The sequence below is a fragment of the Sus scrofa genome, chromosome 14 (genome assembly GCF_000003025.6).
Source record: "Sus scrofa isolate TJ Tabasco breed Duroc chromosome 14, Sscrofa11.1, whole genome shotgun sequence".
Taxonomy (NCBI): domain Eukaryota; kingdom Metazoa; phylum Chordata; class Mammalia; order Artiodactyla; family Suidae; genus Sus; species Sus scrofa.
Genome location: NC_010456.5, coordinates 6,825,095 through 6,848,562, shown reverse-complemented (window position 1 = coordinate 6,848,562; position 23,468 = coordinate 6,825,095). Strand labels below are relative to the sequence as shown.

Here is a 23,468-nt window from a genome sequence, read left to right as displayed (position 1 = left end):
GAAGGAGAGGAAAGAGGGGCACCGACTTTACTTTGTCCACCGAATAGTATATATTTATAGAGCTCATACGTCGAAAACATTACACAGTGAATACCTGTAGCCTCTGGCCCACCCCTCTCCTTCTAGATGCTTATCTCCATGTCCGAACCTGCTGAACCCCTGTTGCACAAACATGTCCAATGCAGCGTCCACTTCAGACTTTGGTGCAGAGCCTGTCCAGCAGGGGGACGCGAGAGAATCCAGCAGAGGTGAGGTGAGGCCGCCCTCACCCACAGCACAGACAGGTCCCAGCCTCTGGCCTCACTCAGTGAGGAGAAAGGGACCCACCCCACCCCGCAAGGCCTTTCCACAGGAACTCGCTATTGGCTGGGCCCTGGCACGGAGGTGCCAGCAGAGGGCGGTGGGGCGGGGTTGGAGGGGTGCCGAACACGCAACTGGCGCTCAGGCTTGGGAGTTGAGGGTGGAGGGTGCGGAGTAGCGCTGGCGGGCATGCTTCTCGCAGTACAGCTCGTCCCCCACCCAGAAGTGCCCGCGCATCTTTAAGTTCAGCCCGCAGTCGGCACAGGTGTAGCAGCCGGGATGGCGGTACCGCCCCTCCTGGATGCGCACAGCCTGGTTCCTGTGGGGACAGGGAATAGACGGCCATTAGCCTGCGGGGCAAGAGAGAGACACAGAGCACCAGGCAGGATGCCACTCTTCCCATTCCGAGAGTCAGGCGCCAGAAAGGCTCCCAAACCTCAGACACTTGCCTCTGCAAGCCTGCCCTCAGGAATCTCACTTTAACAACCCTTCAGCCCGCACCCCCAGGACCCCAATTTTTTCCCTTTTTTTGGTCATCCCCAGGCATATGGAGTTCCCAGGCTAGGAATCAGATCCAAGCCGTAGTCACCGTCGAAGCCGCAGTTGCGGCAACACCAGATCCTTAACCCACTGTGCCTGGTCTGGGGATCGAACCTATATCCCAGTGTGATCCCAAAATGCCGCCGATCCTGTTACACCACAGTAGGAACTCCCAAGACCCCAATTTTTAAAAACTCATTCCTGGAGTTCCCATTGTGGCTCAGCAGATTAAGAATCCAGCTAGTATCCATGAGTATATGGGTTTCATCCCTGACCTCAATCAGTGCGTTAAGGATCTGGCATTGCTGTGAGCTATGGTGTAGGTCGCAGACACAGCTCGGATCCCACATTGCTGTGGCTGTGGTATAGGCCGGCAGCTACACCACATTTGACCCCTAGCCTGGGAATTTCCATGTGCTGCAGATGTGGCCTTAAAAAGAAGAAACTAATAATTAATAAAATAAATAAAAAGTCGTTCTTCCCCCACACAAAGGCAGACAAGCACCATCCTAGGTTTTCTGGACTGAGAATGGAGCAATGGTTCTCAAAGTGTGGCCCCAGGGGCCAGGACCCACAGCATTGCCTCACCTGAGAATGAATTGGAAATGCAAGTTCTGGGGCCAGGGACCTTCTGGAGAGGACGCTCTGGACGTAGGCCCTGCAATCCCTCTCGGGGGCCCAGGAGCTACGCTTTGGGACCATCAAGTTGGACCCCTTCCTTGGGCCTGCATGGCAGGTCTGCCGATGAAACCCTGAAGCCCATGGAAGCTAGCAATCTGCCTAAAATGACTCATCTGACCCTGGCCCTTGTGCATGGAAGAAACTTACCTGGGGGCAGGGTTCACTTTTCTAGAGAACGTGGCTGCATTATAATGCCACCCACTGAGAAAACTGGATCTACCTCTGGAAAAATTCATCCCATTCCAAAGGGAGAGGGGGAGGGGGTACAAGCAACATTTTCCAGAAGGAGGCACCTCACCCAGAGGCAGATCTCCAGAGGCTTTGGGATTTTAGGAGAAAAATCAAAAGCAATAGCATTTCTTCCTCCTCTGGGGAGGGGCTGAAGAAATCCAGGAGGAGATGATGCAGCAGGAAGAAGCCAGCACAGGCATCTTAAGAAGGCTGAAATAACACCTGAGGTGCCCATCACACATACGGAGGGTCCCCCACAGGCCCCTCCCGAGAGCAGCAGGGCCCTGCCCTGCAGGGTGCGCCGCCAACACTCACGCGATGCTGGTGCTGCACTTCTCACACGTGTGGAGCTTGGGTGGGGTGGCCAGCACCCTGGAGGTGGGCAGGGAGGACTGGGGGCTCAGTGGGCTGGGCAGGAAAGCAGGCGTGCCACCTGGCAGGAGGGAAACAGACAGACACATCAGAGCTCAGGGTGGCAGCAGCATCCAGGCTGTATTTGTTAAGCCCACCCCACCTTTTCCAGCACAGCTCCGAGGAGGCTTAGCCTCAAAGGCGCACTTAGGAGCAGACGGGAAAGTAACCGTGGGTGTGAGGAGGGTGAGGGAGAAGGAAGCCATCGTGCCAGATCCCTGGCCGAAGCTGGTCAAAGGCAGGAAACACGTTCAAGGCTGAGTTAGCCCAAGCTCAGGCTGCCTGAGCTGTTCTGTGTCTGACACGTCAGGCCAGGCAGACGCTTCCTCTCATAATCCAGTGGTGATGATATTAAGAGATGGTAATGATGGATAATAACAGCACCATGGTACCTCTGTACAGCTCTCAGAGAGCTTTCATGGGCATTACTGGGCATGACTGTGCCTGAGCCTTGGAACAAGGCTAAGATGAAGCCCACATGCTGTCGGGCAGAAGTGACCCCCAGGACACCCCGAGACTGCAGGGGTAAAGTCACCGTCTGCACTGCCTTCACCCACCGCCCCTCCCTGTGCCCCATTCCCAGGCCTGCTGAGGCCTCTAGGTCCTGATGGACAGGATTTGCTCCAAACCTTCCCCCTTCTCCTTGCCCTCTCTGAACACCCTCAGGAGCGAAACTTCAGAGTTGAACCAGCCACCAGGTACGGATGAGTCTGTCCATCAAATACCTGTGCCATCCTCTCCCTCCCTGCACCACTGCCCAGGCCGGCCTCTTCATCTCTCCCCTGGGTGAGGTCAATGCCCTCAACACACACACACACACACACACACACACAATCTCTCACGCACACACATACACACAATTTCCTGCAGCACCATCTACTTTCTTGGGAGCTGGGCAGCCAGTCTGCCCAATAAACAGAGCTCCTTGGGGGCAGATGTGGGTCCTGACTGCCTTCAACTGCCACATGGCACATGTCTGGGCCATCAGACGGGTCACTAAACGCCTGTCGAGTGAACAGCTGGAGGGCTGGTGAAAGTCTGTACCACTGTGGCTCACTTCGGCACCTCACACACTGTCTGGCGTTATTTAACCAGTCCTCCTGGGTTGGGACACCCCTCAGCCTGGTGTGCGAGGCTTCACAGCCAGGACTTCACCTCCATGGCCACCCTCCATGCAGGACATGGGACAGGCCCACTGCCCCTCTGGCTTCTGCCTCCACTTCCACACTGCTCCGACATCACCTTAAGGCCATTTGTTAAATCTTTCTTTCATCTCTCTTCAAAGGCCAAGTCAAACCCTTCTTCCTCCATGACACCCTCCCTGGAGATCCAAGCCCACCACCAACTTTATTGCTCCCTTGGCATTCTCGTCATCCCAGCCAGCACCCCTGGTAACCCCTCCTGGACCGTAAGCTCCTTTAGTGCGGGGGCTCTGGCTGACACAGGTCAGTGCCTGCTCTGAGGGGCACTTAAATACCAATTTAATAACATGCCCAGTCAGGGGGCCGGGGTATGGGGGGGCGTCCCTCCCCTCCGGCATCCCCTGGGTCTCACCTCTCTCCTCAGCCTCCAGGGCTTCCTGCAAAAGCCGAAAGGAGCTGGACTGCCGGGGGGCCACCCGGGCCTCCCGATTTTCTTGCAGCATCTTGAAGACTTCGGAGTCCTCTCTCAGGAGGTGGCTTTCCCCTTCCGAGGCCACGCTGGGGGGATGGGAGAGAAGCAGCCAGGAATGAGGGTCCCTTTCTGGGGAGCTGGGGGGTTAGGATGGGTGTGAGGGCAGAGAAAGAGTTCCTGATGGGGAAAAGGGTTAGGGGGCCAGAGGAAAGCTGACCAGGCTTAGACAGCCCAGGACCCGCAGCCCTCTCCAGGAAGCCGGTCTGTCTCTCACCCCTCCCAGGCCCTCCCAGATCCACCCCCCCCCATCTCAGAAATCCACTGGTACCTGAGCCTGGGGCTGGAGGAACGGGGACCTGGGGAAGGCTGTGGCGGCAGCACCAGCACAGCCCAGTCGCCGGCCTGCAGGAGGGAGAGGCACCAGGGGAGGAGTCAGTGGGAGGGCGGGCGGGCAGGCGTGGGGCCGGGCCAGCACACCCATCTGGGCGGCTAAGCCCGGCCATTCTGCAGGCCCAACACCAGAGGGCCCCCGGCCCTTGGTGACCAGCAGCCCCCTACCCTGCCCGTGGACCACTGCCTGCAACTGCCTTCGCTGGGTCCCAAAGGGGAGGGAGGCCAGCACTGCGGCTCTGGGAGCGTGAGCGCACAGCCCTCGGGACTGGGCCAGAGGCAGAATGAAGATGAGGTTGCAAAGCCATCAAGAGTGTCCTTCTGCCCCCTCACACGGTGTGTTTGCAGAGATGTTGCACATGGGGGCCTGATGGGCAGAACAAGCAGAGAGAAAGTATGCTGACCCTTTTACAGGGGGGAAAAGGAAACAGAGGGCCAGGACCCCTCTTGTAGTCAGGGCCGGGGCCACATGCAGGTCGTGTCTCCCTGTGCACACTGGGCCCTCCCCTGAGTCAGCTGCCCTGGGAGGTCTGGTCCTGCCCCTGGAGCCTTGGGGAGCCAGGCCCATTTGGGGCCCTGAGCAGAGCCCCTGCTCAGTTCGTGCCGTCTCTCTCGGGGAAAGAGCGTCTCAGAGACAAGCAGGCTGCCACGGTGCACCAGGCTGAGGGCAGTTTCCTCCTCAATTTTAAAATTCACAGTTGGGGGTGAATTATGAGATCAATCAAGCAGAAAAACTGCTTGCGTTCTTAAGCTAAAAACAAAAACTTCGGTCTTAAAAAAACAGTCTAAAGAGTTCCCTTGGTGGTTCAGTGGGTTAAGAGCCTGGCATTGCTGCTGCTGTGGCTCAGGTTGATCCCTGGCCTGAGAACTTCCAACAACAGCAAAAAAGAAAAAAAAAAAAAATGGGAGTTCCTGTTGCGGCTCAGTGAACTCAACTAATATCCATGAGGATGACGGTTCAATCCCTGGCCTCACTCAGTGGGTTAAGGATCCAGTACTGCCTTGAGCTGTGGTGTAGGTCGCAGATGCGACTTGAATCCGGTGTGGCTGCGGCTGTGGCGTAGGCCAGCAGCTGCAGCTCACATTCGACCCCTAGCCTGGGAACCACCATATGCCACGGGGCAGCCCTAAAAAGACAAAAAAAAAAAAAAAAAAAAAAAAGGCAAGACCCTCACCCCACTGGCCCTCTTGCTCTAGCGACATTCTTCTGCTCTTGAGCCTCAACATGTAAGAAGACTAAGGGTCAGAAGGGCAAAGTGGCTGGACTAAGCCACCTAGGGAGTGGGAGGCAGGGCCAGGAGTCCATGCCTGGGCTCCTGGGTGCCTGGTTGGTCAACTGACCGACAGCTGGTGAGACTGTTCCCGCAGGAAGGATGGCCAGCACCAGGTGCTCAAGAACCAGGTCCCATCTCACGTCCTGGACAGGCCAGCATGTGCCCTGCACAGGGGCCCTGGCCAGCCCAGAGGGAAGGCAGGGCTGCCCCAGCTCATGCCAGCCAGTGGGAGAGAGGCAGTTTTCACTTCCAATCTGCCCACTAAAGCCTCTGCCTGCCCAGAGAGGTTTCCAGAAGGCCTCTGCAAGGACAGGTGATGTCCCAGGGGCCAGGCAAGGCCACGGCCACAGCAGTCTGAGGTGGAGCACCTCATCCGTAAGCTCCTCGGCCCCCTTCCTCCTGCCAGACCACCTCCCCTGGGTGGAGAGGAACCCCCCCCAGTCACGCAGGGACACCGCCTTCATAGAAGTGATCTTTCACCTCCAGGTCCCCAAAAGCTTATCACCTGCCTATCAAGAGCTGTCTCAGGAGTTCTTGTCGTGGCTAGGCCGAAACGAATCTGACTAGCATCCATGAGGATGCAGGTTCGATCCCTGGCCTTGCTCAGTGGGTTAAGGATCTTGTGGCTGTGGTGTAGGCCAGCAGCTATAGCTCCAATTTGACCCCTAGCCTGGGAACCTCCATGTGCTGCAAGTGCAGCTTTAAAAAGACAAAAAAGGGAGTTCCCGTCGTGGCGCAGCGGTTAACGAATCCAACTAGGAACCATGAGGTTGCGGGTTTGGTCCCTGCCCTTGCTCAGTGGGTTAACGATCTGGCGTTGCTGTGAGCTGTGGTGTAGGTTGCAGACATGGCTCGGATCCCGAGTTGCTGTGGCTCTGGCGTAGGCCAGTGGCTACGGCTCCAGTTCGACCCCTAACCTGGGAACCTCCATATGCCGCGGGAGCGGCCCAAAGAAATAGCAAAAAGACAAAAAAAAAAAAAAAAAAAAAGGAGTTCCCGTCGTGGCGCAGTGGTTAACGAATCTGAATAGGAATCATGAGGTTGGGGGTTTGGTCCCTGCCCTTGCTCAGTGGGTTAACGATCTGGCGTTGCCGTGAGCTGTGGTGTAGGTTGCAGACGCGGCTCGGATCCCGCGTTGCTGTGGCTCTGGCGTAGGCCGGTGGCTACGGCTCCGATTCGACCCCTAGCCTGGGAACCTCCATATGCCACGGGAGCGCCCTAGAAATGGCAAAAAGAAAAAAAATTTAAAAATAAAAAGACAAAAAAAAAAAAAAAAAAGGTGTCTCTGACCAACGCCTCTCAAAACGTGTTTGGGGGATGTGAATAAGTGAGTGGTGGGGAGGGGGAGGCCAGGAGAAATGCTGCAGTTAAACAAGTTTAGGGAATGAAAAAAAGTAAACTTTCTTTCTCACAGGACTTTTCAGAGCGATTAAGGTGCTCAAGTGCAAGGTAACACCCCAGAGGGAACAGTGGGACTCGATGATCCTACAGCCTCCTCTGTAGACCAGAATGCAAGCTTCCCCGGGTGAGGAATTTCTCTATTTTTCCACCCGTGCATCCCCAGAGTCTAGAAGAGTGCCTGACACAAAGCAGCTGCTCCACAAATATTTGCTGAAGGAATGACCAGGGGCCTCAGGGTCAGAGAAGGGAATTCGGAGCTTCGGGTCTGACTCGAGGCCCAGAGAGTGGAAGAGGGCTTCGTCCAAAGTGACACAGTAGAGGTGGAACTAACCCAGGTCTCCTTGCCACCCTGCCCAGGGCTCCTCTTTACACCCCATGGGTGGTCCCCACGTCTGAGCGAGCATCAGAACCCCAGGGCTCCTTAGGACTCAGATGGGTGCCCCCACCCCCACCCCTGTGGGCACCCTGGCGTCTGCTCTCAGAAGGCGAGGCTGGGGCCTGAGACTCTGCCGTTCTAACAAGTTCCAAGGTGCTGCAGCTGGTTTGAGAGCTTCCCTGTACCACCCACCTCCCTGCCTTGCCGGGGTCACAGATACCGAGAGGAAGGAGGCCAGGGCAGACCCAGCTCATTCCCAGCTGGTGTCAGCCCAGGGTTCTCCCAGAGAAGGCCCCGCCGGTCCACTGCTTTCCCAGCTCCCCAGCTCTATTCTAAAACCTGCCCCATCCTACCTCTGACATCCTGCAGGATTCCTGACCAAGACTTCTCAAGCCACCCCAGCCCACACTCAGCTGTCCCCTCCCAGAACGCCTCCTGCTTTTTTAATTAAGACCATACTGTTCGGGGCTTAATTGTTCCCAAATTGTTTTGTGTGTTTATCTTATCTCTGCAACTACATCTTAAATTCTTTAGAGACCCAGATCTCATCACAGGCATACATCTGTATGCCCACATTGCCTGGGGGGCTGCAGGGAGGGTCCACGGCCATCACCAGAGAGCCCTACCACGCAGCCCCTGGAGGACCCGGCTCCTTCCTCCTCTAGAGCCCCCAGTTCCTAACTCCCTCCCTAGCCTTTTCCAGAGGCTCTGCTTTCTAAAATGCGGAATCAACCCGGAGGTAGGATTTCAGCAGCTGGGCCTCATCCCCTTCACCCTAAAGCCTGGACATGCCCCCCCTAACTCTGCCCCCAGCAGCTGTAGCCCAGGACTCTTAGTCACCTCCCTCCTCACCTCCCCAACCAGAGGGAGGAGAAATTCCATGGGAGGGTGGGGGTGGCTGGCTGTCGCTAGTGGACAGTGGGACCTGGAGGGGGGTCTGGGGGAGCAGGGCAGGGAGGCGGGACAGACGGAGGAAGCCAAGGGCAATGTGAGTCGGGACCACAGTCCGGCTGGTGGTTCTCTGGTGGTTCTCGGGGGCTGAGTCAGAGGAGGAGGAAGGGGGGTGAGGGCTGGGAGTGGGGGGCGGGCATGGGGCTTGGAATGGGGAGGAATGTGTTCAAGAGATGCAGCCAGAGCCAAAGGGAATCTTCCCAACAACAGCAGCAAAACTATTTCGGTCTTGGCCCAAGAGCAACACGAGAGAGGGGAGGAAGCCAACAGGAAGGGGGGAGGCGGCGGCGAGTGGGGGTGTAAGAGGTAGAAGGCCACCTGGGACTGGCCGGCCCGGAGCAGCCAGTGTGACCCGCTGCCAGAGCACTGGCCTCCCAGCTCAGGAGAGGAGCGCGCCTGTTGCTAGGAGACGGAGGCCCTCGCTGCCCAGGTGGGACCAGCCAATGCGGCCTCTCCAGGACAGGGGGCGCCAGCAGGACACCAGGAGCATCCCGCCGGGGACCAGGGGCGCTCTGCTTCCCTCAGTCTCCTCACCTGTCGGCTTCCGGGGCGGCCCCCGTAGGACAAGTGGTCAGCCGTGGCGGGTCCCGGGGAGTGTGCCAGGCTCTGGAGACTGAAACGGGGAGATGGACAGACAGTGTGCGTTGGGTGCCCCCAGGCTGACCCGGGGCCCCCTCAACCCAGCTACGGAGACTTTGAGAGGCTGGCCTGGACCTGGTGGCCAGCGCAAGCTCACCTGTGGCTGGTCACCACCTCTCCAGCGGGAGTATGCGGGCTGGTTGGGGGCAGGGTGGAGAAGGGGCTGCTCGGCCGGGGGCTGAGGGAAGCCTGGCTGGAGCAGGAAGACCGCAGGGAGGACTGGCTGTCAGTGTGCCCCCTCCGGGAGCCCTGTGGGGAGAGGGGACTGGCAGGGCGGGGCCAGGAAGAGCAGGGCGAAGGGCTCCCAGCAGGAGGCACCATCCTACCTGAAAGCGAGTAGCCAACACCTCCATGGAGCTTTCCCCATTGGTCTGCCCAGGAGAGGCAGCCCGAGACCTGAGACGAGGACAGAGGGAGGCCAGGGTCACCGGGGTCCTGGACCCCCCCCCCCAGCCAAGCTGGTCAGGGCTGTAGATTCCAGCTGTTCCCACAGTGGGTCCTGAAGATCGGTAAAATGTCCAAGCCATTCGGACACAGGGAGCCAAGTTTTAACTTTGCCAAATTTACAACAAATAACCATCATCAATGACCACCAGCATTTCTTAAAAGAAAGGACAACTCAGCACTAAAAAGTAGAAAGGACATAATTTCAGCAAACAGTTTGATAAATTCAGTTTAATTAAAAAACTCCTCATATCATCACCCATCCTCCCTGGCTTGGCCTCGCCCTTTCTTTTTCTTTCCTTCCTTCCATCCTTCCTTCTTTTCTTTTCTTTCTTTCTCTCTTTCTTTCTTTCTCCCTCATGTGGAGGGGAGGTGGGCATTTCAGGCAGAGCTTGTCGCTGCTCAGCCTCTGTTTGCAGATGGATTTGGCAGGGGACTGCTGCCTGCATGTAAACAGTACTCTATCTTTCACCCCTGGAGAAACCGAAGCCCAGAGAGGGAGTGTGAGTTGCCCAAATTCCTAAAGGCCAACAAGAGCCATGCCAGCTGCCCCCTCTCCCCAGAGGCCTGTCCCCTCCACCAGCTCCACCCTGGGGTAGCTCCCTCCCTGCCCCTTCAGAAGGTTTCTCCCCCATCAAACAGGGGGGTGTCAGCCCCCTTCCTGCCAGGCAGGCAGCTGAAGGACCTAGAGAACAAGGCGGCCCAGTTTCCCTTCCAATCACCGAGGCTCCCCCATCTCCAGTTCCCCAGGGACCCCCGCCCCCATCCCAGCCCTCCCCGTGGAATGAGCTAGAACCTCAAACAGGAGGCCCCTGGAGAGCTGGGGGCTGGCTGAGGGTGAGGAAGGAGCCCGCCTTGTCCTATACCCAATACCCCATTCCTGGATGTCTGGCCACTTGGAGAGAGGTCAGCAGGAACCTCAGTCACCACCAGCACACCAGCCACAGCCTCCCTGGGGACAGTGAAGGGAGCTCAGGCTTTGGCTCCGCCCAGAGCACTGCTTCCTGCCACAGGGCCTCCAGTGCCTGAGAGGTCTCCTGGGGGAGGGGGACTGCCTGAGGTTAGGAGGGGTTTGGGCAAAAGAAAGAAGAAATGAAGATCCTTAACCTACCCAACGTGGAGCTGGAGGCCTGGGGGTATTCAGCCAGGCCCCCCCTCCCTGGTGGGGGCGTCCGTCTAAGAGGCACCAGAGAGGAAGTGATGGTGTCAGCAGCTCCCTGCCCCTCCCCCGCCCCATTGGGCTTCTGGTGGATGTTGGTCCCCTTCCCAGATGCCAAGAGCTCCTCTCCACCCTCCTCCTCTGGGTCCCACTCCTGCAAACACTCATGTGCCAGAGAGGCACGAAGTAGTCACTGCAGGGGGCAGGGCCTTGAGAGTGTCAGGGAGCCAGCTTCTGCAGCCCTGCAGGGCGGTGGGGGGAGGAGAGGGCCTGGAGCCTGGGGGTGCAGAGAGATTGGTGGTGGGGGCGGTGGCAGAGGCGCAGGAGGTACCTGACTCAGGTTCAAGGCCCGCCCAGAGGGTTCTCCTGGCTGGGGATCTCCCCGCATTCCTGCCCTGTGACTCACCGGGAGGCTCCACCCGGGGGAGATACCTGTACCCCCCCAGTCAGGCCTCCAGGCTGAAGCCTGAGAGTCGGCATTCACCAGCAGGGCCCAGAGAGGCAATGGGGAGCGACAGAGGGGCTCCACAAGGCGTGAGCCCTCAAACTCCTCACCCCTCAGGGTCCAAACAAAGGCCCTCCCTCCCCTCTTGGAGGCAGAGGCCCTGGACACCCAGCCTTAGGGGCACCTTTCCGCTCTTCAATCCACTTCATGCCCACGCCTTGTACCCCACGCTCCTGGGAACTAGTTAAACCTGGGCGTCCAGGTGGCTGATGCCAGCCTGCCCTGCCTATGACCACACATCCAGCTGGATACAGGGACATCCCTCAGCCCCCCTGCTGCAGCCCCAGGGACAGGGACCTTCTCGCACATGAGCCCCAAGGGCTTGGGAAGGCCAGGTGGAGCGGAGGGCAGGGCTGAGGGCAGCCACTGTGCAGGGAGCTGGTGGAAGAATGCTGGCAGGCCCAGCAGAGGTGGAGGGCCTACCGGTCCAGCTGCAGCCTCAGGGGTGAGGGGCTCTGGCGAATCTTGCTCTGGGCTTCGGCATGAAGCATGCCCTTTGCACTCTCCCCGTTGATGGCCACAATAATGTCACCAGGCCGGAGGTCGGCAGCCTCGGCCTTGCCCCGCTCGGTGACCTGTAGGGATGAGGATCAGGGAGTCTGAGGTGACCCTTAGGTAGGGATGGAGGAGAAGGGATTTTCCGGTCCTGCCCAGGAAACGCAGGGGCTGGTTTGAGCCAAGCTGGCCTGCATCCGCCTTTAATATCTCTCTCCCTGCCAACTAGTGTCCACCCAGCTAACCAGCTAATCCCCTCCGAAAGCTGGAGTGGCAGCCCCCCACCCCGCCCCCACCCCAGCACTGGCATCCTAAGGGGCCTCCCTAAGAACAAACGTGTAATGGCAGAATTTCAGGAGCTGTGCTTGGAAATACTTTCGGATAGAGAGCCCTGCCCGTGCAAATCAAATCATGCAGGTGCTGCCCGCGCGCAGGCCCTCTGCGTGAACACTGCCTGGCCTGGGCCTGGGTCAGGGGAAAGCTGCCAAGAGTGCGGGGCTCCTGTTGGAGCAACCACCCAAAATGGCTGCCAGCAGGTTCAGGGTTGGTGACCAAGGAGACAGGAGCAGGCCCTGCCCTTGGCCCAGCTCCCCTTCCCTTCCCACCCTAGAAGCCTGTTCCTGAGGTGACCACCACATCCCCACGGCAATGGGGCCCCAGCCCTCCCAGGGCCAACAATCCCAGGAGCAGGCCTCTGGCTTCACAGCAAAAAAGAAGTGTCTGTGAGGAGCGGGTGGATGGTGGGGGGCGGGGGGGGTGTCCACCCTGACTTCGGGGGAGCGGGAGTACCCCCCGATCTCCTGGAACTAGCACTTACCTTGGTCACTGTGATAGGCATGTGGAAATCCCTGCCTCCGGAGATGCGGAAGCCCCAGGGCGCCGGCCCCACCACATCCACTGTCAGCGCCATACCTGAAGGAGAAAGGATGGAGAGATGGAGCCTGCCACCCAAAGGGATGCTGTGAGGTGGCAGGAGAAGGGGGTGACAGGTCCCTAGAGCAGCCAGTCAGGGGCTGGGGGTGGGTGGAGGTGGGTAGAGGAAGTGACTAACTCCCGCCCCGCATGCCCCAGTTTCACTTCCCCCCACCCTGGGAAGTCAGACTCTGAGTTCCCCCTCTGCCATCTCCAGCAGAGCGGCTCCCTGGAGGCAGCTGTCGGGGTGCTAGACGGGGGCTTGCAGGCAGGGCTGGCAGGTGGTAAAAATCAGCATTTCCTCCCTTTCCCCCTCCTCCACCCTCAAGGCTAAGTCCCCTTCGCACTTGCTTCCTGTCCCCCAAACCGACAGCACAAGGTACTTCCTCCCTGCTCTAGGAACAGAAGTGACAGCACAGAAAGGGGTGGCACCACCTCAGACTTTCAAGTAGTTGGCTGGTGGGGGGCGGGGCAGCTGGCCGAGGTGGGGCCAGGGTCTTCAGAGGAGAGGGGCCTCCCCCGCTGCCTGCGGTCCCGGGCAATGTGGTCCAGGTAGGCAAGACGCGGCTTCCCACCGCCCCCAGGGGCCTGCTGCCCTCCCAGCGGCTCCAGCAAGAAGGACCGGCTCATCTGCCGAACTGGGCACACCCACCCCGCTGGGCACTGGCCAGCAGGGCGAGCTGATTGATGCTGCCTGGGAGCCGGGGCCACGGGGCCTCTCATCCACTGCCCCTCGGCTGGGTAAGGGAGTGTCTCTGCAGATCAGGCCCTCGTAGGATTTCCTGAGCCTCGAGCTCTGGAGTCAGGAGCCAACCCAGGCAGGAAGCTGCAGTGCCAAGCTGGGCCACCACCCTGCCCAGCACCCACCCTGGGGCTGCCCCTGGGGAGGCCTGCAGACTACAAGTGCTGCCCAAATTTCTCAAGCACTCGGGGACCACGGCCCGCGTCTCGGGGCCTGGGGAGGGGGCGCAGGGCAGGCTTCACCTTTTGACCAGGCCCAGTCTCTGTCCCTCCCTCGGGCCCCAGGTCGGCGCTGGCAGCTCGCAGATGCCTTGGATTCCCAGACCTTTGAGCCGGTCAGTGGACTCCGCGCCGGGGGCCGCCGGGAGGTGCCCGGCTCGTCGGCCCGGCTCGCCCAGTTCTGGCGCCTTCTAAGCTCCGAAGCTAAAGCACCCGTGGGCTGAGGGGCTGGAGGAGGAGCGCCCGGGACGAGAAAGCCCAGCTCGCGGGAGGCGCCCACCGCAGACGAGGCTGCGGGGAGCGGCCGTTCGCGAAGTCCCGGCGCCGAGCGAGCCGCGGGAGCGCAGGGCAGCGAGGGCGCCGGACCCGGCAGGTCTCCGGCGGTGCGGACGGCGCGCAGGTGGGCGCGCTCCCCGGGCTCCCGCTCACCTGTCGGGCTGGGCGGCCAGGCCCGGGAGCGAAAGGAAGGCTAGGAGCGAGGCGAGGAGACGCCGCCGCCGCGGTCTGTCCGACTCTGGGGAGAGCCCGCTCGGGGCTCCGGGACCTGCCTCCGCCCATGTGATCCCGGGGCCGCCCTTGCCGCCGCCCCTGGCCGGGGAGGCCGCCTCCTCCGCGCAGCCCAGCCCCTCCACTGCCACCTGGCCGGCGCCGGCTCGAGGCCCGGGGATACTCTCCCGAGAGCCCCCTAGAGGCTGCGGGGTGTCCCCACCTTCCCGAGGGCAGGGAGGAGTTCTGGAGACGGGCGCCGGGCCACACTTCGCCGACAGCTGAGGCTGCCGCCCCCGAAGCTCGCCCAGGTCGCCCGCGCCCACCCCTTCTCCTAAGGGGCCCTAAGCTCCTCTACCCCCAGCCTGGGGCCGGGCGGGGGAGGGGACGGGCCGGCCGGGTCTGTCTGCGGTCTGCGCGACTCCCCCGCCCACTCCAGGCTCCGACGCTGGCGCGGATGCAGCCCCGACACCCACAAATCCCAAACTAGGGGCCGCCCCTCCGCCTTCATGCCCGGCCGGCGCGCTCGCTGGGCGGCAGCCGCGGACTGCTGCGGTTCTTCTGGCTGCGCAGAGCTTCCCTGCTTGAGATGCGCCGCGAGCTTGCTCCACTCAGGTCGACCAGCCAGGCCCAGGAGGAGATGGAGACTCGGGAGAGAGGTGACACGGCGCCCTCCGGGACCTCCCTCACTCTTGTGGGCTGAGGCCTTTTCCGTTCCTGGCTGCCTTCCACTCACCCTTTCTGCCGCCCTGCCCGGAGCCAGCCACTCCCAACAACGACCACCGGCCCTCGTCCCGAGTGCCTAGCCCTCTGCCAACCACCTGGAACCCCTACTCTAGGGATCAGGGGAGAACTTGCCAAGGAGAGGCCCCAGGCCCCAGCTCAGAACCATCTGGCAAATGGTTTTCCCCAGAGCCAAACCTGGCAACCCTCACCCTGGGGACCTGGGGGCCCACCAGAGCCGCTCTCGCATCTCCCACTGGTCTCCTCGACTTTACCCTCCGCCAGGCTGGCCTGTTTCCAGGGGAGCACACCTGTGGGCACAGCTGTAACTTGCCTGCCTCAGGTGTGAGTCATTCCCTCCGGGTTCCCTCTGCAAAGGAGTGCCCTCACCACCTCTCTCGCCTACCTATGCCGTCTCATCTCTGGACTCCCAGACCTGCCCGTCTCCAGCACGGTTACCTCCCCTGTCCCTCGCCTCCAACAGCCTCTGTCCTCCCTGTGTGTAAGCCACTCTCCCACTAACAAGTCCCGGGCCTCCGGGTGAGGCCTCTTTGCCTGATTCACCTGTTCTGCCTCCCCAACTAGACTGGAAGCCCCCAAGGGAGCAGGAAGCTGCAGTTAGGGCAGGCACTGCCTGGGAGAACACAGACCTAGCCTCAAACACCAGCTCTGCCTCTTCCTGGCTGTGTGACCCCAGGCAAGTTCCTCAGCCCCTCTGGGCCTCAGTTTCCCTTGTGTAAACTGGGCATGATGCATAGCTTTCCCTCTTGCTGTATGCATTGCTTCCCATCCCCTCCACCCCTCCCATCCCTGGTGTAAATCTGTGCTGTGCTTCCTTGGAGGGCAGGGTGGGTTCTAGTCTGGTTCATTGCTCCATTGCTAGAGCCTAGCACAGGGCCTGGCCCACAGCAGGCATTCAATTAAATTTCGTTGAAAGGATATTGTTTGAATGAATGGATTAATTTCCCTTTCCTCGCCACTCATTCCCACCTCACCAATTTGCGGCAGGTACTCAGTTTTGCCCCTTTGTGCTCAGACTTGGATAGCTCTAGAAAAATCTGCAGGTTCATCTGCAGGATTTTCTTCTTTCCTTCCTCCCTCTCTTCTTCCTTTCTTCTTTTCTCTCCTCTTTCTTTTTTAATGGCCACGCCTGCAGCATGTGGACATTGCCAGGCCAGGGATTGAATCTGAGCCTCACCTGTGGCAATGCTATATCCTTTAACTCACTGCGCCCTGCAGGGATCAAACCCACACCTCGGTATCAACCTGAGCTGCTGCAGGAGGGATTCTTAGCTCACTGTGCCACAGCGGGGACACTATCTGCAGGTTTTCTGCCCCACACAGTCACAAAAGACAAAGGCAGCAGACTTCAGCACACACCCCTGGATCAGAAGGGCATACTGTTCTGTGGCCCCAGGCATGTCACATACCCCACTGGGATGAGCATCCCCAAGGACCTAAGGTCCTTTCTGGCTCTGATGCCCTGGTTCCCCTCACTCTTCCCTCCTTGTGCCGAGTCAAGGCAGAGAAGGGGTCATGTCCAGGCAGGGTGCGACCTGCTGAAGAGGCTCTGGGGCCCCACCAAAGAGAGGGTGTGGATTTGGTTTCTGCCTCCAGGAAAGGAAGTCTCAGCCCTTAGATCTTTTGAGGGCATCGGGCTGGGAGGAGCTAGGAGGGTATCAGGAGCAGGCCAGCAGGTTCCTGAAGAATGGTCACTTCCACAGGATAGGCTGGACCTGCCACCTTAGCAGCAGGCTGTGGTGAGCACTGCAATGCATGGAGGAGAGAGAGTAGGTCTTGTTCTTCAAGCTCCTCTTTAACCACCAGTGGGGCCCGGGCCACACCCAGGCTCAAGGAACCTGCCAGGGACCAGCCACAGCCCTGTCATTCTCAGGCCTCTCCCACCTCTCCTGACAGAACTGGGCACCACTACCTCTTCCCACCCACCTGGATGGCGGTGCCCTAAGTGACAGGCCTAGATGACAGGATTGCCAGGGCGAATATCAGAGAGGCCCCGCCCGGGGCCGCCCCTGACCTCATGCCTGACCTTCCTTCTCCAGGGCCTCTGGACAAGGACTGCCCAGGCATTGGTAGACTGTGCAGAGGCGGCAGTAGTCATCAGAACTGACTCCAGCATTCTATGATGGTGTGACCCAGATGACTTAATTTCTCAGCCTCAGACTCTCCTCCTGTAAAATGGACTCATAACCTGCCTGTTGGGATGCTTACTTCAGCTAACATGTGGGTAGCACCTTATGCCCTGCTCACCTCCCAGCAGCGACCAAGGGATGGAGCTTTTCTTCCTCGTTAGAGCAGCCAGGCTCAGCCTGTGCCACCACTGTGGCCCCGCAGGAACCAAGCCCCAGGACTCTGCCCTTGAGCCAGAAGAGTTGCCTTGGCTAGCTGTGCCCCACCACTCCCAGCTTCCTGCAGTCGATTGACTGCTCAGAAACCCAGCCCAAAAAGAAAGTAAATACACACACACACGAGAGCTTTGGTGTGTAAGTGGAGCTCACAGAAGGAAAACATTAGGAACAGAACAAAGAGAAATGTCATCCAGTTCAGCAACCCCACAGCAGTTCCAGAACCAAACAGCCCACAAACAAGGCCACAGTCAGCTCCCATCTCTGGTTTCTCCCCACAGTCACGCTTTACCCTGGTCCCTGTGACGTTAGTTCTCTCAGCACTGCCTGCCAGAAGCTGCCCAGTCCTCTCGGCTGCCCAATCCTGCCTGAGACCTAAGGGCTGAAATCTTCAGAGATAGTAATGGTGCTTTCCAGCCTCCCCTTACGCGCGCACACACACACTCACACACTCTCCCACCTGATTCCCAGCCCAGCCTACTGCAGAAAGAATTCCCATAATCCTAAACAGGAGTCCTCCTCTCCCACCCCCAAGGGAAAGGACAGGAAGCAAGGTCTCTGTAGCCAGATTTATTTTACATTCTCTTCCAGAGGGGACTTGGGGGTTGGGGGGAGCTGGACAGGCAGGAGGACAGCACACATCAGCCACCCTGGAAAACATTTGGGACAGGCCAGTCCTTGGAGGCCCCACCCTTCCTGGGCACAACAGCAGCAAGACAATAAGCACAGCCCAGGCCCAGGGAAGAAGGGGCCTTGGGGCAAGACCTCTTGCCCGGAAGCCTCCAATGCTGAGAAAGTGCTGCATCCATCCCCCACTTCGCTCCCAGGCTCAGCTGGAGGCAGGAAGGCAAAGGGGACTGCAGCAGGCAAGCTGGAGAGAAAGGGGAGGAATCCCCTCTGGGCACAGGCGGCCTTTGGTTAGGAAGCTGGTCCTTGTTAGAGGAACCCCACGGGGGTGAAGCTGGGAGCCGATCCCTGTTAGAGGAAACGCCATAGCAGGGTGGGGTGAGGGGGGTCTGGTCTCAATAAGGCCGGGAAACAGTTTCCACTTCAAAGCAGACCTCTATATTTGGGGAGTGGGGTAGGGCAGGAAATAAAACGGCTGTTAGAGGAATGCTTGTGAGTGGTGGGTGGGAATCAGTCCAGGGGGCTTTGAGGGAGGTTCCGCGGGAAAGGCTGCCGGGGTTGTCAGCAGATGCCAGCAGCTCAGGTCCTGGGGGAGGAGGATGTGGGAGAGAGGGGTCCTCTCTCCCTCCCATAAGTGCTACTGCTCCCCGCCCCATCCTGGCTGGGCTCTGTGTTGCCACGGAGACCACTCACACCGGGGCTACGTAATTTCCAGGGAATGTCCCAAATTTCTGAGTCCTCCGGGAGACACCTGAAAGAGGAAAGACAGCATTCCCCACTTTTTTTAAACCGAGATGTGGAGGCGAGAGTCCCGCCCTCTGCTGGCAGTGTCCAGAACTGCAGGTGGAGTCCCGGTCCCGGGGCGGGAGGATTTGCTTTGCCTCACTCCTGCCCCTAGTGGCAGAAGCTTGGAGGGGCCAAACCACATGTCGGATTTCGATAATGATGGGCTAATCTGAGCACTCAACATCTGTGTATAACTTTGCACACAGCACTGAACAACCCCACCCGTCCTCAGGAAAGCAAGAAAGCAGGAGGATGAATCATAGAACTTAAATCGGGAGGAATCTCACTGGTCTGGTATGACTTCCTCATTTTAGAGGTGAGGCAGGTAAGGCCTAAGAGCAGGCTGAATGATACTCCCAAAACACTCAGCTGCTTAGGCAGAGGCTTCCCTGTCTGCCACGACCCCAAAGAAACCTGTGTCCTGGGGTGGCAGAGGAAAGGCTAGAAGATACAGGAATATAAAATGAAAGTAAAGCCCTAGGGCTTCTTTTCTCTGCAGGTGGCCATCCTGGCTTCTTTCTGAGCAGCCCAGGCCCATCTCGCCCCCAGGCCTCACCTCCCTTCTGCTGCCTGAACTGCCTTCTTTCTCCTCTCTGCCTCCCCAACTCCTTCCCCTGTTCTGAGAGGCCTAGCTCCCTACTTCTTCCAGGTGTGTCTGAAGCTTGGTCAGTCGTGAGGTGCTGGGATTCAGATGAGAAAGGGTGGGCTGCCAGGTCAAGGGACCACCCCTATGGCCACTCCTGCCCAAGAAGCCCTCCAAGCCCTTCAGGCCCTGCGGCGTGAGGAGCGGGAGCTTCTGGATGTCCACTGCTATCCGAGGACAGCCCTGTCCTCTGAAGCGGAGGCATGGACATGGCTTGCCCACTCTGGGAAAAAGGGCCATGTGAAGCCTGCTGGGTTGGTCACCTTAAACCAGGCCAAGGCCAACCTAGGGCTTCCTGCTTTAGTCCTTTGCCTGAGCTGCTCTTCGGCCAGCCTTGAGGGCTGGGATCTTTCTTTGCTGTCTCCTTTTGGGGGTAGAGAAGGGAGCAGGGGATACACAGGCGTGAGACATGGTCCTTTCCATCAGGAGCTTAGTGTCTCAGGAGACAGAGGTCTTGGAAGGTCCAGGCCCCAGAAGTAGAGGCCTGGGGGTCGGGAAGTCCACTGCCCTGAGTCCAACTGACTTCATCAGTGACCCTGAGCTTCTCTGGTTTCTTCCCAGGCCTCGCCCCTGTTCAGAGAATGAAGGCAGATGACAAAAGCGCTGGCTTTAGGGAAGCAGCCAGCGCCAGGCTGGAAGTAGGTGAGGGCTGGTCAGCTCGAGAACCTTTGCTGAACTAGCACTGGCAGGCACCCACATTCCCCCAGAATCCTGAGATACCCCTTCTGGCCTGCCCCCCAACCCATCCACCTAGAACCCTGAGATATACCTGCCCCCAGCCTACCCACCAGGCCCACGTACCCACAAACCAGCCATCGTCACACTGCTGCATGACATCCACCCGGTCCCCCTCCCGCAGCTCCAGCTCATCCTCGTTCTGGGGCCTGTACTGGTACATCGCCCGGTACCTGCAGGAAACATCATCATAGCAACCACCAGAGCCCTCGCCCCTTCTTCAGACCAGGCCTGAATAAAACCAAGGTTATGGAGTTCCCATCGTGACTCAGTGGATTAAGAATCTGACTAGTATCCATGAGCATGTAAGTTCAATCCCTGGCCTCACTCAGTGGGTTAAGGATCCGGCGTTGCCCTGAGCTGTGGTTTAGGTTGCAGATGTGACTCCCATTCACATTGCTGTGGCTGTGGTGTAGGGTGGCAGCAGTAGCTCCAAATTGATCCCTAGCCTGGGAACTTCCATATGAAGCCCTAAAAATAAAATACAAATAAGACCAAGTTGGAGTTGCTGTTGTGGCACAGTGGAAATGAATCCAGCTAGGAACCATGAGGTTACAGACTGGATCCCTGGCCTCATTCATTGGGTTACGGTTCCAGCATGCTGTGGTGTAGGTCCCAGATGCGGCTCGGATCTGGCATTGCTGTGGCTGTGGCATAGGTCAGCAGTACAGCTCCGATTGCACCCCTAGCCTGGGAACCTCCATATGCTGCCGGTGCGGCCCTAAAAAGCAAAAAATAAGTAAATTAATAAAACCGAGGTTGCTACATCCTCTGGATTTCCCAGAGTCCCTCCATGCTCCCATTAGCCTCTGCCCCCCGCCTCCCCCGGGATGATGACTGTGTCTGGCTTTAGCACATCGTTCCCTAGGCCTGCTGTCTGCCCTCTAAGCCCCTTATCGCCCAAACCCCACCTCCTTTGAGCTCCCAGTGCCTTCAAATCTGTCCTACCAGTTCCCACACTTTGCGCACACACGTGCTAACCTCAGGGCTGGAAACCCAGTGAGGAGACAGAGGCCGAGGGGCCCAGTGTGAGAAAATTGCTTTAAGGCTCAGGGCTGGCAGGGACAGGTCAGGAACACTGCAGACAAGCGTCCCTCCCAAAATCACCCATTAGCCCTAAAAGGACAAGCACTCCTTGGTAGAAATTTACCAAATCCACCCTGTGGGGAAGGGTGGGTGGGTGGGGTCCATGTGCTCAGCACTGCCTTCCAGGAAGCCCCCCACCCCTGATCAAGCACCCCAGAGGGTACTCACGGGGTCCAGTGTATCTGAGTGGTGTTGAGGGAAGAGGTCCCCTGGTCCAGGGGACGGCTGGAGACTCCGGGATGGGACAGAGCTGACCCAGGGGTGCTGAGACTCTGCGGTCCACAGGAGGGAAGGCAGACAGGCAAGCATGAGGGAGGAGGAGGGAACGGGCCCACCCACTTCACTGGGAGCAGCCTCCCAGGCTGCCTCGTCCTAGCTTACCACCCCACGGCAAGAGGAGTCCTGCGCGCTGGCCGGGTCTGCCCATAACTGTTTGCTGAGTGAATGGAGGCACGCAGGGGTGGACGCGCTCTCCTGGGGCTGTGTCACCATGACGACCACTGACTATCATTGACCCTCCAGCTACCATCTGCCAACTGCCCTCTGCAGCGGGAATGCCTAACCCCCCTCTACAGGGGAGGGAACCCAAATTCAGAGAGGGTAATTCATTGGCCCAAGGTCCTACAGCAGGTACGTGGCAGACCCCTAACTCTGGGCACACACTGTCCTAGAGGCAGATGCAGGTAAATCCCAAGAGTGGATTCTGGAAAGTCGGGAGGCCTGGACTGGCTTTGGGGTCCCCCCCAGAGAGCCCCGCCTGCCTGGGCTGCAGCACAAGGTTCTGCTCAGTCATCCCACTAAACTGTCCTTGGCAGTCTGGGAGGGACTCTGAAGCTCAGAGTCTTAGGAATGGAGGATACAGTGTTGGCAGCAAGGCTCAGCTCTGTTGTCTGAGGCAGGACATCGTACCTGAGTCTGGGGTCTGGGCTCCTGGGCAGGGAAGGAGAAGCCAGTGCGGCGGGGGGAGGTCCGGCCACCCCAGTCGTGGGGTCAGCTGGGCTGTGCGGCGTTAACGGGGAGCTGTGGTGATGGGCCAGGCGGGTGGCATCAGGCGGGGGGACGCAGGCAGCTGGGGGCCATCTTCGCAGAGCCGGAGCCGGGGCTCCCGGCTCACCTGCACGTAGCTGGCAGGGAAGATGCCCTGGCGTCCGGTGCCGAGATACGGCCCTCGTACCAGTGCTCATTCACCTTGCGGATCAGGCAGATGCGCTCCCCCTGGTGGCAGAGAGGGAGTTAGTGTCTGCAGAGCTCTCTGGGCACGACACAACAGAGGGTGCCGACCTGGGGGGGGGTCTCCTTTAAACCTAACATCCTGCTTAGAGGGATCGGGCTGGGAGAGGGTCAGCAGGCTATGCAGAGGTCACACAGCTCAACAACAGGCTGGTAAGAAGCTCTAGGCGGGCACCAGCCACCAGTGCCATGACTGGCCCTTCCCTGCCTCTGCCCTGGGGGATCCTATCACCACTGCATCAAAAAATAAATTCCCTGAGAGCAGCTGGCATGTCCTCAAGGCTGCATGCTGACGGATGCCCTGGGAAGGCTGGTCTCCCCCCTCTCCACACCCCTGCCAAATCCAACCACCTCTATCCCCCTTCTCCCTGGGCCAGCTCTTCTGGGAAACCATTTATTAGGGTCATTCACGGCTTCTGTCCCCCAAATCAACCAAGGGAGGTCAGTTCCCTGCTTTCTAGGACAACATTTTTCAAGCTTCCTGGACCATGATCTGTAGTAAAAAATATGTATGTTTTAACAGCAATCCAGTACAGGGTCTAGTGATTAGGACTGATGGTCTAGTGGTTAGGACTCGGTGCTTTCACCCCTGCAGCCTGAGTTCAGTCCCTGGTCTGGCAACTAAATGATCCCACATCGAGCTACTGCACGCTGCAGCCAAAAAACAAAACCAGGAGTTCTCGTCTTGGCTCAGCAGTTAGCGAATCTGACTAGGAACCATGAGATCGCGGGTACGATCCCTGGCCTTGATCAGTGGGTTAAAAGATCCGGCGTTGCCGTGAGCTGTGGTGTAGACTGCAGACGCGGCTTGGATCCTGCGTTACTGTGGCTCTGGTGTAGGCTGGCAGCTACAGCTCCAATTCGACCCCTAGCCTGGGAACCTCCATATGCTGCAGGAGCGGCCCAAGAAATGGCAAAAGACAAAAAAAAAAACCCACAAAAAACAAAAAACCAAAACCAAAAAAACCCCACACAATTAAACAAACAAAAACAATGATAATCCAGGACACACACACATATACACAAAGCTGCCTAAAAGTTTTCTTTCCTTTTTTACCGGCTGCACCTGTGGCATATGGAAGTTCCCACGCTAGGGGCTGAATCAGAGTTGTAGATGCAGGCCTACACCACAGCCCCAGCAACGTCGGATCTAAGCCACATCTGCGATCTGTGCTGCAGCTTGTGGCAACGCCAGATCCTTAAACCATGAGTGAGGCCAGGGATCCAACTCGCATCCTCACAGAGACTATGTCGGGTTCTTAACCTGCTGGGCCACAATGGGAACTCCATAAACTGCCTAAAAGTTTCATAAAATACCCTTTCTATGTGCAAAGCATTCTAAGATCTCCATTCTATTTGTTTAAAAATGCTGATTACGATCCTCAAGCCTACCAACCTACAACACCAACCTACAATTTGTTGTTACTGTTGTTGTTGTTTGTCTTTTTTCCCTTTTAGGACTACACCTGCGGCATGTGGAGGTTCCCAGGTTCGGGGTCTAATCGG

The 23,468-nt window shown here is 58.6% G+C and overlaps 2 protein-coding genes across 2 annotated transcripts in view; both read right to left on the bottom strand.

The window, feature by feature from the left end:
- On the bottom strand, positions 27-14,447 carry PDLIM2 (PDZ and LIM domain 2). The gene is made up of 10 exons (XM_005670413.3): positions 13,713-14,447; positions 12,229-12,323; positions 11,340-11,491; positions 9,135-9,204; positions 8,906-9,057; positions 8,704-8,782; positions 4,106-4,179; positions 3,718-3,863; positions 2,068-2,185; positions 27-619 (listed from the first exon to the last, which is right to left on the bottom strand). The coding sequence occupies exons 2-10, from the start codon at positions 12,319-12,321 to the stop codon at positions 442-444; spliced, it is 1,062 nt and encodes a 353-aa protein (XP_005670470.1). The 5' UTR covers positions 12,322-12,323; positions 13,713-14,447; the 3' UTR covers positions 27-441.
- Positions 17,411-23,468, bottom strand: part of SORBS3 (sorbin and SH3 domain containing 3) — a 28,209-nt gene continuing 22,151 nt past the window's right edge. The window contains 7 exon segments of the mRNA XM_021073000.1: positions 17,411-18,233; positions 19,713-19,819; positions 20,901-21,004; positions 21,642-21,718; positions 21,721-21,780; positions 21,783-21,890; positions 21,893-21,947. Coding sequence (XP_020928659.1) covers positions 18,172-18,233; positions 19,713-19,819; positions 20,901-21,004; positions 21,642-21,718; positions 21,721-21,780; positions 21,783-21,890; positions 21,893-21,947 — 573 coding nt within the window. The 3' untranslated portion in view covers positions 17,411-18,171.